Source organism: Strongylocentrotus purpuratus, unplaced genomic scaffold (genome assembly GCF_000002235.5).
Source record: "Strongylocentrotus purpuratus isolate Spur 01 unplaced genomic scaffold, Spur_5.0 spur5_scaffold_19, whole genome shotgun sequence".
NCBI classification, from domain to species: domain Eukaryota; kingdom Metazoa; phylum Echinodermata; class Echinoidea; order Camarodonta; family Strongylocentrotidae; genus Strongylocentrotus; species Strongylocentrotus purpuratus.
In genome coordinates, this window is record NW_022145604.1 from 16256952 (window position 1) to 16273798 (window position 16847).

Sequence of the window (16847 nt, forward strand, 5' to 3'; positions counted from 1 at the left end):
AAAGTGTGTCAAAAGTGAATTCCTTTCATACATAAAACCCACTAACATCTCATACCACTCAAACATAATACAGATTAGTGGTAAATCATATTAATGAAAAATATCACCAATGCTGTATCCCTTACTTTGAGAATGGATTGTTTACATACTTGTCTATTTAATACATTTTGTGAAATAAACAAAAGTAAAGAAACCCCATTTTGTTAATTCAACACAATGCAAAATAGCAGTCTATCCCATAAGGCTTTCATAAGAGATATATTTAGCTACAAATTGACAAAATCTCACATGTAAAGGAAGAAAGTGATTTGCAATTCATATTAGCTGAATGTTCTGCAACTTATTTCTTACACACAAAGACCTGATTTTTCAAATGTTCTACCATACCACTTTTCTATCAGTCAGATACTGTAAAGGGGAAATAAAATGGTAGAGTGCTTTCCAGGATAAACCAATGAAATATAACAATGAAAACAAGACCAAAATAAAACTAAGAAATCACAGGAAGAGAGACACAAGAAGGGAAAACACAATAACCTCACTATCAAAAAACTCAGGGACATATCCATTGTGTGGGGAGGGGGATGTAGGTGGTATGTGACTCCCTCCCTCTCCCCAATAGAATTACAACTTTCTTCTTTTTTGAAGGGTCAAAATCCTTTCAGATTTTACTTCCTCTGTTATAATAATCTTGGATCCCCACTTCAATGAAAATATATAAAAAACAACGGTTACAATCATTCTGAAACCCATGAAAAAAAGAGAGATGATAAAATTGGATTTTTAAACAAAGATTTTGAATGTATACAAAACAGATAAAGGAAAAGTAAGAATGATAACGCAAATACAAAAATAAAAGAAAGAAAAGGCCAAGAGAACAAAAGAAACGATAAAATCCTGGAACAATGGAGTTCAACATGTGAAGAGCATGTGAACTTGGCCCACTTATTAAAAAGAGCGCAACTTCAAGGCTCGTATACAAACTGTCAAAACACTTTTCATGGCCCAAGAACGCCCCTATAAATCAACTTCTCGATTCTGATCACTTTTCAAAACGTTTGGCGCATTCCTAAACCTAGATTGATGATTTCATATCCGGAGTGTCTATTTATTCAACTTCCATTTCATCATTTTGATAGATTTTACTTTTCTTTCCTTTTACCTGCTAAAAGGCAGCATCGCATCTGCCTTTCAAAGACACCTTCAACAAATTCAAGTCCTGCAGTACAGCAATAAGTTCACCATTCTCCAAAACTTCTTATCAAGTTGTTGGCCTTATTATGAACCATCGAATCCATACAGTAATATATATGACCGACTCGACAGTTCATAATATCGTGGACCAAGAGGAAAAAGATTGAGGAAGTTGACCACCTCACGTTTATATGAGCATTTAGGAATAACTTTTCCTAATAAGAATCACACATCTAATATAAACTTTGGGAAATCAATTAAATCTTGTGGCATGGCTGGCTCATATACTTTATGGTAATAATAAATACAGAGTGGGAGAAATAATTTCCTAGAAACCATAATGGAATTACCTCTTGTATTTTGATAAAGAGTTAATACCTGTTCGGCTCTTAGCAGAGGAATACGTGCGAGTAGACATTGAATGGCTAAAAGTCAAGATGTACGTTCTAGATCATTCGCGCCATACACTGAGGCCTGTCTTCATCAGCTCAAGTTTGCCAAATAACCCGCTATTTTCAGACTCTGGATATTATCCCGAAGCTTGAAATTGCGTCTTCACCAGACAGACACGCTCATCACAAACTAGCTCGGATGGGCGCAAATTAGCCCGCTATTTCCAAAATATCCCGCTATTTTGGAAACAAGACCAAGATTTCTTGGGATATATTCTCAACCAAATATCCAGCTAATTGCAACTGCGGGCTGATGAAGACGCAAATTAGCTGGATAATGTGCGATCGGGATATTTAAAATAGCAGGTTATTTGGCAAACTCGAGCTAATGAAGACAGGCCTACTGAGGGTTTTTAACCGCCTTCCATCGATCCTTCAAGGGGACAAGTTTTATCTCTTTTCTCAGAATTATGACAGACAGACAGAATTCCACCCGAACCACATTCCGCTTAATCTCCCCCCATGACATCTTCATGCTACGTTTATTTTCCTTGCCGTTCAACTTGGAATAGTTGGACAAATTATGACATCTCCAAACACCAACATATCTCAACTCTGTACAAACCAAAAAGAATTTAGAGATTGGATTCGAAGTACAAGAGGAGATCCCTTTTTTCACTTCTGTAGGATGTGGTCTATACTACAAGCACACGACACTCAAATTTAAATTTGGGAGATAGAAATCGACTAGCCACTTACTACATTCAAACAAAAATCCATACACAATTTGAACTCAAGGATTTACAGAGCAAGCAACATATTTGTGTAGATATTTATAATAAGCACCTTTCTGTCCACAGCACCAACGTAAAGGCCTGAATGTGAATTCGGGCCAATAGGTCTGAAAACCAGAAAACTCTTCTTTTTTTTTGGGGGGGGGGGGAGGAATTATGAAGGGCAATTTTCCACTACTGAAATACATTTGACAACTGTATGTGTTGTATAAAAAATAGTTCTTTAGAAATACATGTACCCTCTGATATACACTGATGTACAATAAATCTGACAAAGATTCCCAACACCCTACAAGCACAAATGTCTTGCCCTTCACCCATCTGAAAGCGCTTAAGACCTTGATGGACCCACAATGACACTCAGAAAGTCGTCCTAACAGAGAGGGACTTTACTGGGCCTACCCATCTGGATCTGATGTAGTGGCGGGATAATCCAGGGGATTAGCTAATCTGGGGCAGGTTCTTTCTCTCTCCGTTTGGGTGAATCCCGTGGAGGCGGGCGGGCGGGGTGAGAGGGCCATGCAGAGATGAGCATAGATTATTGTCCCCGGTGTCATCCGCCCATCATCACGTTACCAGCAGTGATGCGCTCCTGTCAACACTCTTTGGGTGTATCTCTGGGTCAGGTATGATAGACAGTGGTATAACCATATGTAAAGGTAAGGGAGGGGAGGGGGCGGAGATTGGGGGTGGGTTGATGGTGACGGGCCATATGTGGGGGATGTTTCACAAAATCCTAAGTTGAACTTATCTCTAAGTTGGACTTAAATATGGAAAGCCATTAGCATCATTAAAAATATTTTGTAAAAGTTATATTTAAAAGGCATAAAATATTGATTTATATTTTCTATTATCATGGGAGATTTCATGTTCTTGATGTGGAATTTATGAAAAGTCTAAAATACTTGAATTTTGGCTTTTGAAGATATTTTATTATAAGGCTACAAATGGCTCTCCATAATATTTGAGTCCAACTTAGAGTTGAGTGCGACTTAGAATCTTTGTGAAACACCCTCATGGACCCTAAAATCCATTTTAGATCTCAAACTGTTAAAGATGGAAATGGGAGCTTGCATGGTGCACACAAAGACTAACACTCTTTTGCTCTGGATCCCTATGGCTATGGGAAAGAAAAACAAATGTGTGGAATTCTGGTGTGGTGTCAATGATAAAAAGATTTTAGTTTTACAATAGTTATTATTACACAAATGAAGCATTCATTTCATTTGATACACCTCTTGAAGAGCCATCTTGTTATCAAAAATCTTTTTATACTGTACTGTCAAATTAAGTTTAAAAAATGAAAAATAAGTTTGAAAAGTTTTTTTCAATAATTGTTTCACCAGGAATGATGTATACCATTTTTCCTATTACGGTAATTTCTTCATGATAAAAAAAGAAAAAGAATCTTGGATGTCATAATTCCATCTTTCTATACATTTTATTTTTATCACAGTCTGAAGATTACAAAAAAATTATGTAGCATATAGAATTTGATTATGATTAACAGTCATTTTACATTTAAAACTCTACATTATGTACACCAGAGTATATGAGTAAAAATAACCCAATTTTTTTTTGACCGACAGTTTACCCTAACTTTTTTGTTCATATATCCTTTAAAAAAAAATAGACCTCTGTTCTGTGTCCAATGACCTTGGTTGACCCCTATAAATCCCTGCATCCTCTTTTAAAGCTCATCCTCATCCTCATCCGACCCAACCCAAGCCCAATCTGGTCCTCATCATACCTTACTCCCACACCTATCCCAAACGAACCTTACAGTAGCCTGCTACTTTAATCCATCCATATATACCTATCCTTCCCCTAGACCTACAACTTAGACCTTGTTCTTATTAGGCCTGTTCTCATTAGGCCTGTTCTCATTAGGCCTGTCCTCATCAGCTCGAGATTGCCAAATAACCCGCTATTTTAACTATCCCGTTCGCAAATTATCCAGCTAATTTGCGTCTTCATCAGCCCGCAGTTGCAATTAGCGGGAAATTTGGTCGCGACAAATATCCAGAGAAATCTTGGTCTTGTTTTACAAAATATCCCGCTATTTTGGAAATAGCAGGCTAATTTCCGCCCGTCCGAGCTAATTGTGATGAGCATATTGGTCTGGTGAAGGCGCAATTTCGAGCTTTGTTTCAGTTTCGGTTTCAGTTTCAAGTTTTATTTCTGCATTTTCCATAAACAATAATAAAAATAACAATGAATACATTTTAGCAATATAATGATAAGTAATACAAGTAGTAATTCACAAATAAATAAATATAAATAATCAATAGTACAATTAATCGTATTTGAAAAGAAAGAAAAGGGGGAGAATGCAGAAGACCGATATCGTAAGCAGAGCTTGAAATGATACCGGCCTGATAATATCTAGAGTCTGAAAATAGCAGTATATTTGGCAAACTCGAGCTGATGATGGCAGGCCTCTAGTCTTGGATGCGAGGAAAGAAGGCTTTAAGGGTATGTGCCCTCTCTCCTATACCAATCTTAGTTTGCATACAACAATCTAAGATTGTAGACCTTGCTCGCAAGTTTGCAGCGTCCTTACAACAAGGTTGCAGCATTGCAGCGTATATTCAGAAGCCCTGCAAGCTTGCTGTGTACAACCCCTCCCCCTTACTAATGATCTGTCTGCAGTCACTTTTTTGAGATTTATGACATCAAATCTGAGGAGTAAGATTTTTTTTTCCACACATACTTGTGAAAACACATTCTCTATCACAGAAAATGACTCCTGAACACAAAATTACTGCCCTTAGAAAATCAAAATGACATTCAAATGTAATCAAACACTCATCCAGACAACAGGGAAGATGCTGCTCTTTTGTATAAACTTTAATTAGGTTGAGTCCATCCTTCGTTCCCCTAGGTTCTCATATTTAGAAAAGTAGAATTCTTTCCAAGAAAATTCAAATTTGAAAAGTCTCTCCTTTCCTTGAACATGATAGCAATTAAATGGGTTTTAAAAAAAAAGTTGGCAAAGGATGCACAACGCCACCTGTGCCAAGTAAAACAAATTAGACTAACCCAATTTGCAAGCCAAACTGAGATAGTAAGTTTAACCAAAATTATAACACATGTAATATATATAACCCTTCCTGACGCCTCGACAATCACATCAGGACAAAACTGCTCTGACATATTTGGAGAAAAGGGTCGGCGGGTGGAAAGAAATCATAGTACAATCTAATTGGTAAAGAGAAAGAGGAAGAAGAGGCAGAGAGTGGTGAGGGAGAAAAAGGGGAGAGAGGGAGATAGATGTAGATAGAGAGAAAGAGATAGAGATAGAGAGAGAGAGAGAGAGAGTGAGAGAGAGAAAGAGAGAGAGAGAGAAAGCGAGAGAGTGGGAGAGAGAGAGAGAGAGGTGGGGGAGAAAGAAGAGGGAGTGATAGACAGAAGACAGAGAGGGAGACAGATATAGATAGAGAGAGGGGAAAAGAGAGAGATAGATTGAGAGAGAGAGAGAGAGAGAGAGATGGAGAGAGAGAAAGAGAGAGAGAGTGGTGGGGGAGAAAGAAGAGGGAATGATAGACAGAAGACAGAGAGGGAGACAGACATAGATAGAGAGAGGGGAAAAGAGAAAGAGAGAGAGAGATAGATTGAGAGAGAGAGAGAGAGAGAGAGAGAGAGAGAGAGAGAGAGAGAGATGCGGCTGTACATGTATGTGTTAGACAGTGAAGTTGTCAATATTTAAAAAAAAATATATGTTGTTGTTTTTTAATATACGAAAAATAACTCATTCTTAAAGGTTTTCAAATATGGATAAAAACAAAGACATTGAAAGATAAAGGTGCACAGCGTAATGACCATGACCTTAAAAGATCTTAAATCATCTGAATCCTATTTTGTTAAGTTCATCAAGAAATATTTTATGGGGCTTTGGTTAATGAGAGGGCCCCCATAGGAGAGGGCCCCCATAGTTCAGAGCCGGCAGCCCCCAACCAACAGCTACACCAGGTCACGATTATAAAATGTGTAGAGTCAAGCCAAGTCTGACCTACTTATCTATTAAACGTCTTTTGTCTGAGCCCTAATTCCGTCTTTGTTTTGCCTCCGTGTTCGTGGGTGGTCCGCAGCGGTTGACGCGAGCAGAGCAAAAGTGAGTCAAATTTGATTCACGCCATATGATGCAACTGTTAAAGTCTGACTCGCCTTGGCAAGGGCAAAGCATTTCATCCACAGCCTCACAAAATGTGGCGCTCTAGAATCATTAACAGGCACCTGCTTTGTTTGGGGAAAGAGAGTCGATGTTGCCCTCGATTCCAAAGTTTGCGCGTGCCGCTCCGTGTTAGGCAGAGTTTAGTGTCAAATCCCCGTGTTTGTTTGCATAATTCAATTTATTAACCACTAATTTGAGGAGGGAGTGTTTCGGCCCGTGGGATAAAGTGTAACGGTGAGCGATATTTCAAATTAGGAACATTTGATTAGGATGTTTATGGCACCTCGTCTGTCAACAATAAAATGTTTCCTCTCAGTTATCAGTACATGTAGATGTAGAGCAATTGAAGTATCACCAATGCTATAAAAAATGTGTATGTGAAGAACTGATATTCCATACAAATATTTTGTATACACTGTAGGAAAAAGGAAGACACAATGAAAAAGAGAGAAGAGGAAGGAGAGGGGGGTTTTTAAAAAGGAGAAGGGGGGGGGGGTTAAAGATCGGAAAAACCAAACGGGAGATGAAGAAGCATCAGGGACAAGAGAAGTAAAGTATAATAAAAAATTTAAAAAATTAAAAAAATGATAACAACAAAAAAGAAAGAAAAAGAGAAAAACAAAGAGAGAGAGTGAGAGAAAGAGAAAAAAAACAAATAGAGAGAGGGGGGGGGGGGGGGGAGGAAGGGGAGCAAGAAATAGAGAGAGAAAAGAAATAGAGAGAGAGAGAGCAAGGGGAGAAAGAGATATGTAGAGAGAAAGAGGGAGAGAGAGAAAAAAAGAGAAAGAGAAATGGAGTGCAAGAGAGATTCTTTAACACTTCTTCATCACTACAACTGATTTTCCTGCATTTGAATACAGGGTTGCATAATTGGTCTCCAATTCCAAAAAGAAAACAAAAATTCAGAATTTTCTCCACAAACAATATATTGCTCATTAACTCCCAAACAAGAGAACACTAGAGCACAGCAAAACAGAAAGAAAGAAAGACTAAAAATGGGGGGTAAAAAATATAGGAGTATCTAGAGGTGTGGAGTGAGGGTTTTCTTAGGGACTCCTCGGGGAGATGGAATCATCCCGCAACAGGCACTTGAGGAAATCCAGCTAGAGTCGCACTTCGGGGGAGGCGTCGCACGGAAACAAACGTGTGAAAAGCGTTGTTAAGGCGAGTCCTGAAGGAAGGGTTCGGCTCGGGTGAAGGGGATTTTCCATCAAGTCGCTCCAGATGCAGGCGGATTTAGGAGAAAAATGTGCATGTGAGATGCCGGAATCTAGGGCTTACTTGTATTGGTGGGCCTATATGGGGAGGAAGATACAAGTCCATTAACCTTCAAACACAAGATTGCTCTTCCTTCAGGGCCAGGCCCCTTTTCTTTATCATTATATATATACATGTACACTGTAACTATACAAGACAAAATACTATCATCACGTTTGTTGGTTGGTTGGTTTGATTTATCTGACAGCTAAGAAAGCATATGTATAATCGTAAGGAACCAATCAGGGAACCGATGGCTTTAAGTCCTCTGTTAAAGACTTGGTAATGAGAATTAACGCCTTACCAAAGGGCAAACTAGCGCATTGACCTGGTTTTGAACCCGGAACCTCCCGGTTACGAGACCATTGTTCTACCACTGAGCCATCGCGCCTCCTTTATCATCCGACCTTTACTCTCTATTTTTCAGATCGAAAGTTTCTTCATGTGTTATATGAAGTTTCTCCAACACTTAGCTATTGTAACTTTCTGAGCACGGCGGCCTCTTAGAAGTACTATTGTTGAATATCAGGTAAAGTAGCACATTTTCAAACTGTTAGAGGAAGAGAGAGTGCTAATGCCCGTGACTCTGGGAAGATGCTGGTCCTAGCTTGTAGTTCCTCGGATAGAACTGTCATCTATAGTTTCACATGCCCATACCATCGGCTGCCAGGCAGAGGGGCACAAAACATGTATTTGGACAATTTTCTTTTCAATATTTAGTTTTGCCATGAAAAGAATAAGTAATAAAAAATGAATGATATAGAACTTAGCCCAGTGAACATTTTAGTGATAACTGAAATGAGTATTTGTGATTAAAGTAGGATTAAAACTCTGATATTATGTGTATTTTAGAAAAACAACCATGCATCGATTCACACAGGCTTCTGGGGGCACATAAGGATGCATGTGTATAACCGCTTTCTTGATATCTTGTTTTAAAATGAAAAAAGAAAAGAGAATAAGGAATTCAATGTTATATGTTGACAAAATGACAAACTGTATGACAAATGGACTGAAATAGGGCATTTAAAGAAGATAATTAATGACCTACAAATCAAAACCCAAGATGTCATGATTTAAATACTGACACAAGCAGGAAATCACCATGTGGTATGTCGTTCAAAAACATGGATCTAATTCCAAGAGCCATACAGGAAATAAGGAATAGATATGGAGGGGGAAAAAAACGGAAGGAGTGTGAGCATGTTCATTTGATAAACATGACGACAGCCTAGCAATACTTGTGACCCTAACTGACTCATTCAGTCGCCTGTTAAATCCATCTGAATTTTTGATGGAAGGAGGGGTCACATGTGTTTGGCACATGAGCGCAAGAAAGGGGTAGAGGAAAGGTGACGTCGCCTTCTTGACCCAAATACAAAGAATTCTGACACATTTTCTACCAAACTTTCAGGTTTTTATTATTTTTAATAGTTTCTTTCTTCTTTTCTTCCTTCTTTCAATAAACCTTTTCTTTTATAGGTTGAGAAAAAGTGACATCTTTTCCTTGACCCAAATACACAGAATCCTGACACATTTCTACCAAACATTCAGGTTTTTAAAAAAAATGGTATAAATAATTTCTTTCTTGCTTTCTTCTCTCAATAAGCCTTTTCTTTTGTAACTTGAGGAAAGGTGTTATCTTCTCTTTGACCCATACAGAATCTTGACACATTTCTACCAAAATTTCAGGTTCTATGATTTTTTAAATAAAATTTATTTCTTCCTTTCTTCCTTCTTTCAATAAACATTTTCTTTTGTAGGTAGAGGAAAAAGTGACATCTTCTCTTTGACCCAAATACACATAATCTTGACACAATTCTACCAAACCTTTAAGTTCTATGAATCCTTTTTCAAAATTCTTTCTTCCTCTCTTCTTTCAATGTGACGTTTCTGTTGTCCCTTGAAGCAAATTTAACACTCTTCGTTCCCGTCTTATCAAGGTCACGATGATCGGAACACAGCCCGAAGGGTCTATATCATATTTAGGGCAGAATTTGAGTTTCAGGGATTGATATTACCTAACGAGCTGCATACAATAACAGATAATATAAACAGTAGGTTATCACACCGCTGTCATAGCTTTGACTGGTTATGATATCAACTTTCATTGTTTGCTCTTCAGGGAGATTTTAAATACTCAAATGACATCTCCAGCCAGGCCTCATGGACTCCTCCAGAAACATGACCTGCTTCTTCGTACGGAGGTCGAATAAAACTAGATTTATAGACAACAAAAACATGGGTCCTTCATGTTATGTTATAATCCAAAAAAAAGGGTTTTGGCCCATATTTAAAAAATGCTACCATATGCATATGATAAAATAATTATTTTTACCAGTTATCATGGAATGCTATCTTCCTTCTTCCAGGCTGTTAATTACCTTTTTTTGTTGTTCTTGAATCTGTTATCATTATTATCATTATTTTAATGAATGGTTTCATGTAAAATGATGTCAAAACGGAAGCCCAAAAACGTTACCAGTGGACAATACATCTTGTATAGAGACAGAGGGGCTTTTATCTCATAATTTTTCTTTGAAATAGATTTAATGTCCTTCTAGCACCCAGCAAAAGGGACATTAGCTTTAAATGTTAAGCTTTCTGGAAGTAACTTCATTTTTTCTAAAGGAATTTTTTGCTTGCAACCTGTAAATAAAGATTGTGTGCTCAATCTTGTAATTCAAAACAAGTATTTTTTTTTTTTAAACACAAAAAACATAAAAGTCCCCCCCCCCCCAAGAAAACAGCAGGATTTGAACCTGCCATCCAGTTCTGCTTGTCAGGCAGTGACTCTACCACCAGGCCATCACTGGTCCATGGCAATGTCAGGATGATCTTGGGACAGAAACATCAGCTCTCCCAACTTATTCTGACTCATTAGTATTCATCAATTCGCCATTAGGACTATAGCTTTGAATGTTCGGCTTCCCGGGAGAATTTCAATTTTTGTAAAGAAATTTTTAAGAAGGGACATTTTGGCATTGAAAGGATACATGCAGATACATAAACTAAGAGTAAATAACAGATTTAAAATTGTTGGTGTTTAATTAGATTAGTTGAAAGAAATAATTGAATAGTTTCGATGAATATCTGCAACAAATAAATCAAATTATAGTGAAGGGATGGGGTGCATTACCACTTCGACATCGATGTCGTAACAAGCAGTCTTCTTCTGGTCGGTGCTGTCGACGTTGATGGTGTGGTGGATGACGATTGGATCAGGGGCATGGAGAAGGGGATGAAGATGATGGGGGATCTCAGAGAACTTCATCCGCTCACAGTCAAAGATCTGTGGGGGGAGGAGAGAGAAAGAGAGGGGGGAGAGGGAGGTAAAGAGGGAGGGAAGGAAGGAGGGAAGAGAGAGAGAGAGAGAGAGAGAGAGAGAGAGAGAGGGGAAAGGAGAGATAGAGTGAAAGAAAGATACATTGAGAGATAGGCACAGAGAGAGAGATAGAGAGAGAGAAAGAGAGAGAGAGAGAAAGAGAGATAGAGAATGAAAGTAAGTGGTTGAGAAAGATTTTTTTAAAATACATTAAACAAAATCTATATAGAAATAACAATGAAATACTTTGTCAGAACAACTGTAAAACTGACTTGGGAAATAATCAGAAAATGCTTGTAACCCAAGTTACCTAACATAGGCCTATATGTATAAAAAATTACTAGGAAAGAAAATTCAAAGAATAAATACCCCCAAAGAGGACTTTACTTCATAATCAATAATTTGAATGAAAAATAAATTCAAATGGAAATCATGAAGACAGGGGCCAGCAAAGGCCTCCGACAAAATGTTTTAAACATCAGAATAATCTTGTTGCTCTTATCATTACATCTTTCTCTGTAACTGCAGTCTTTTACTTAATAATCAACTGACTGTCAAATTGGATGAATACTACGAAATGGATCTCAGGAAAAGGATAATTGATTGCCTAATTTCACATGTTTCTCAAAACATTCCCACACTCGGAAAGATTAGTACGTGATTACGCTCTAATCCAATTTTTTCACATCCCATTACTCTAAATTAAGTCATGTAAATCAATTCTTTATATAGTTTCTTATTTCACTGATTCTACAAAATATTAAAGAACTCTCTTATGAATAGGTGTAACTTGTTAAAATATGCTGTTAATTCTTAATTGGCACACAAAATAAAAAGTTTGAATGAAGCGTTTCCGGAGACAGGAAATATAAGTCACACTTGATTGGGGTAAAATAGAGGATCCCTCAGGAGCACAGGATATCTACTATTATCTTTTCAAGCTAACATTTTTACTCAAACCCACAAAAATATAGACAAATTGGGCATAACCTAACTTACTAGCCACAACATAACGACAAAGCATACTCATCATAAGCCTAGTCTAGTCTCTATACTCTAATGTATGTATTTTTTGAGTATCTAAATTTCATTTCCTTCGTAACATCTTAAGTACTGTTCCTTATATGATTGTTATGATTTGTAAGTTTCTTTTCTGTTGTAATAGCACTCAATAAGAATCAATTATTATTATTATTATTATTATCTAATTTAAATGGGGATATTTTTGTATTTCGTGCTGCAATTCCTTATCAACTGTTTTCATAGTATATCTTAATGAGGGCAATGACTTTAAAAACCCTATTTAAGAACTTGCTAAGTCACTTCTACATTAATTTTAGAGATTAATTTGTCTCTAAATCTTTTGCGGCATCTCTACACAGATGTAGTATCTGAAGCTGTCAATTTATTATATTATACCAACATGAAATCAAAACATACAAAAACAGAGCAAGATATTCTTTATGGTAATTCCTTAAAGGAATTACCAAAAAATATTTTAAATTCAATCAAAATTAAATAGGGAACCACAGAGCCAATTATAAAAACATATTGACGTTGTACTTTAATTCTTTATTTTTAATTTTCAATTACTAGCATACAGTCAAAAATATTTTCAATCATACACAGATTACACTGTATGTTCTCCATCAATTTGTTACACATTTTAAAATTGATTTGATAGACAATCTTTACCTATAAAAACATTCTTGCCAACAGAAATATTTACTATTCTTTCAAAAAAAAGTATGTGCTATACTTCATGATCATACCAATACAATTTTGCTTTATTTCTCATCATAAAAATAACATTTTATTGTCTTGATACCAATTCGATACGATTAAATTTTCATTTTCATTATGATAAAAAAAGGCAAAAGACAAACAATGTCACATAATAACAGTAAAATAGAAAAACGAAAAAATGAAAGAAGCTTATATAAAAATGTACATTAACATATAATAGCTCAAAATGTACATTAACATATATTAGCTCAATAACATTAAAAATGTACATTAACATATAATAGCTCAATAATATATATACATATATTTTGTTTTAAGAACACTAAAGAATCACAAAGCCTGTATCATTACACTACATTGAACTTTCCCCAAGCCACGAACGAACATGAGCTTTGAGGCATGATTAGTGGATAAATTGTGGGGGAGACAGCGGGCTGGACTCGTTACGTCAACACGAGCTACGAAACCCGACACGGACGGATCCCAACGGCTCTGTCACCCCGACGAGCCGCCGCAGATTGGCAGTGACTTTTACGACCGTGTGCAGACGGCCGAGCGCCAGGCGACGCTCTAACTGGACACGATATCCATGCCCTGTCCTCCAAACCGCCCCTCTCTTTTATGAAACGAGAACAAGGATAGCCCACGCACGCACTCATGGGGTTGGAGATGATAGTGTGAGTCACATAGTGCAAAGCAGAAGATGGGCTATGACAAACAACATCCTCTTTGTGTCTATATCAAGCAATGTTTGGCTCTAGTGACACTCTTCTTCAGAGATGTATAGCTCCCTGCCTAAATGGATATCATTTATTTCTTTTTTCCCCTTTTTTTCTCTCTCTTTCAGGGCCGTTCCTTACAAGCATTTGCTTTTCTTTTGGTCCTTTCTATAATCCATACTGTACTTTTGTGTAATTTATTTTCTATCATATTAATTTGACTTCTTATTTGACTCTTCCACATTCTATTTTTTTTAATTATTATTATATTTTTGGTTATGGTTAAATAAAATATCTTGAATCTGGAATCTATTTACTGAATATATTACAGTAAATAGACAGGTGGATTTAATGAAAGGTTAAATTACCAGTAACTTCAATTACGTGGATTGTAATCATAATAATTGGGAATGCTGATCTTGAAGCCTGTGTGACATAGTGTCCTGGAAGCTTTTATTTTTTTGTTGAAGCAGATCTTAAGAAAATTTACTGAAGATTCACCCCACCCATTTTGTTTTCTTCAAAAGGAAAATGTGTAGGGCCTATATGTACCATTAATAAATAACATTATTTTAATCGTTTGAATGGACCAAACTAAGGATGGTCCTATTTTGTAATTCTCAATAATGTTAGTGGCTACTTTGGACGAGGCCTTTTCAAGGTCCTTTAGCTACTCTATCACTATTAATTAGTTGGGACTAGACCTTTTAAAGTAGGTCCTATTCCTATTCTGTGCTCATCTATTCATCATCATCAATTAGTTGGGACTTGACCTTTTAAAAGTAGGTCCTAGTCCTTATCAATAATTGTCTCACCTGCTGAAAGTAAGCGTCATTATTGATATACTCCCTCTCGTGTTGGTCCTGGAGCTTGTGGGACTTGATGTACTGCCACAAGGCATTGATGATCACGGGGCGGGTCTGGGTGTGCACGCCGAGGAGCCGGGCTAGACGAGGGTCCAGCTTGTACTGGGGAGGCTGGTAGGGAGAAAGGAAATCAGAAACAATTGAGCACTAATAATAAAAATAATAATAATAATCTTTTAAAGTCCACTCCAAATTGTATTAAGTTAAACCGAAAATGGAAATTCTTTTTGCCCAATTGATCGTGAGCCCGGCAGCCACTGAGGAACCTGCGCAAGATCGACGTTGCTCTACCCCTTATTGTTGAACGCCAAACAAGGGAGCAGCAACTCCCGTCTTTTAATATTAGTGAACAGCAACTTTGGAAAACATTCCCACAAAAAAAGTAATGAGAATTGCAACAAAACCCACTATGATTTTATTTTACCATCATTCCATCATCAATTCAAATTTCTTTATTCTATTTTTATTTCCATCTGATATCTAATTCTAAAGTATTTGATTTCAAGTTGCTGGTATTGCAATAATATATAATTCTGTTTTATTTTTTATTTCCATTCAAATATGCATTCTGTTTCTTTACATTCTATGCTATTTGCATACTTCTTCTATTTTACTTTCATTGCAAACACCCTTAGTAAGTGTTAAAAAAATAATTAATAGAGTGTTTTTCCAATTATGATGACTTGATCGATGCTTTTTCTAATGTCTTATTCCTGCCACTAGATTATTTCCAGCTAAATCAATTACTGTATTTCCTTTCAACTCTTTTCCATTCTAATTACCTTAAATAATTATTTAAAAACTTTTAACAAACCTCATATTTAATATTGTTCAGCTTTCATGGATTTCTTAACAAAATTAATAACAATAAAAGTAATTGAAAGACAAATAGTGATCAGGAAGGTTATTAACTTCAGATTATTTTACCCAATTTGATGACTGGACATCACTGATATCCAGCTCAAATATGCTTTCTTCAAACCCATCACTAACAATCAAGCACATCCAAGATCTTCAATAATTAATCAAACATTCAATCAACTGGTTTTTACTGTTGAACAGAAATATTTCTAGATGAATAGAAATAGAAATATAGAAAAGCCAATAACCATAAAAGTACTTACAAAACAAACAAACAAACAATTAGTAATAGTTGGTAAGGTTATTAACCTCATGTTATTCCATCTAATTTGATACAAAGATGTAGACATACTCAACACCTAACTATCTTTTACTTTTCAACCTGTCATTAACAATTTAACACATCTAAACCAAGGAAATCTAGGGTGGCCAAAAACCTCACGCACAATTTCAACAAGTACAAAAACCCTCCTCATATCGGGTAAGCCAGATAATACGGGGGAGGTTTGCAAAAGAAGTTATAATGGCGGGGGAACAGAACAAAATTACAGGGGAGATGAATTCATCCCTACGCTCAACATTTCTCCCTAAATGGTGCTGTCAATTTATTGTCCCCTCCGGGGTAATAATAATATTTGAGTTTGAACGCAGGAGTGGTGTTTAGTTTGATTTCCTGGTTTTACGCCGCCGACCCTTCTGGCATGCAGCGTAAGGCCAGCTTCGTTATTTCATTAGGTCCTTGCCTGAAACAATTGCTTTCAAAAAAAGCTAAAACCATCTATATGACCCCATTTATTTGAGTTATCCACTTTAGAAACGGTTCCCAAGCTGACCAGAGAGAGAGAGAGAGAGAGAGAGAGAGAGAGAGAGAGAGGGAGCGAGGTAGCGAGCCCTTGCTTGATAGAATGAACCCATGATTCATGAAATGATAAAGTTTGTCCCATATTAACACAAAAAGTTTGGAACGATTCGTCTCAGGAAGTTGTAGTCGATACACGTAAATAGGTTGCTGTGGTTGCGAGGCTTACTTTAGGTGTACTTGGATTTCTTTGAATATCTAAATCAAAGACGATTCTTTCAATCTATGAAGAATCGTGTTCTAAATGTTCATTCATAACTACGTTCATGAATATTTCTCACCCACGTTTCATTCAAGAAACAAAATGAAATCTAAAACCGCATCAAATTCTTGAATCGAGACGGATCCACCGCAGATTATCCCCGGCGGGTTTCGTCTTCCCATTAAAATCTCTCCAGATCCGCAAAAAACGGGACATAAAAGGAATTCATGAATCGCTAATGAGATATGTTTGTCACGGGGACACGACCAGAATTCCCCCACAATACCACAGACGCGGACGAGAGCTTGCAGCCGGGGTAACTCGCGGTCACCAGCGTTCACATTCACGCAAGGAATCATCGCACAGAATCATTAAGCGAACGCGACAATTATAACCTCTGCCTCGCAACGCCTCGTGAGTGATGGCTCGCCGGCGCTATCCAAACCGCCACAGGATCT

At 37.0% G+C, this 16847-nt stretch overlaps 1 protein-coding gene across 1 annotated transcript in view; it reads right to left on the reverse strand.

Annotated features, from left to right (window-relative positions):
* LOC576942 (SWI/SNF-related matrix-associated actin-dependent regulator of chromatin subfamily D member 1) overlaps window positions 1-16847 on the reverse strand; it is a 60286-nt gene that overhangs the window by 5930 nt on the left and 37509 nt on the right. Inside the window, exons 5-6 of the mRNA XM_030989810.1 lie at window positions 14417-14578; window positions 10951-11103 (exon numbers count right to left, since the gene is read on the reverse strand). Of these exons, the coding sequence (XP_030845670.1) occupies window positions 10951-11103; window positions 14417-14578 (315 nt within the window). The remainder of the gene's footprint in view (window positions 1-10950; window positions 11104-14416; window positions 14579-16847) is intronic.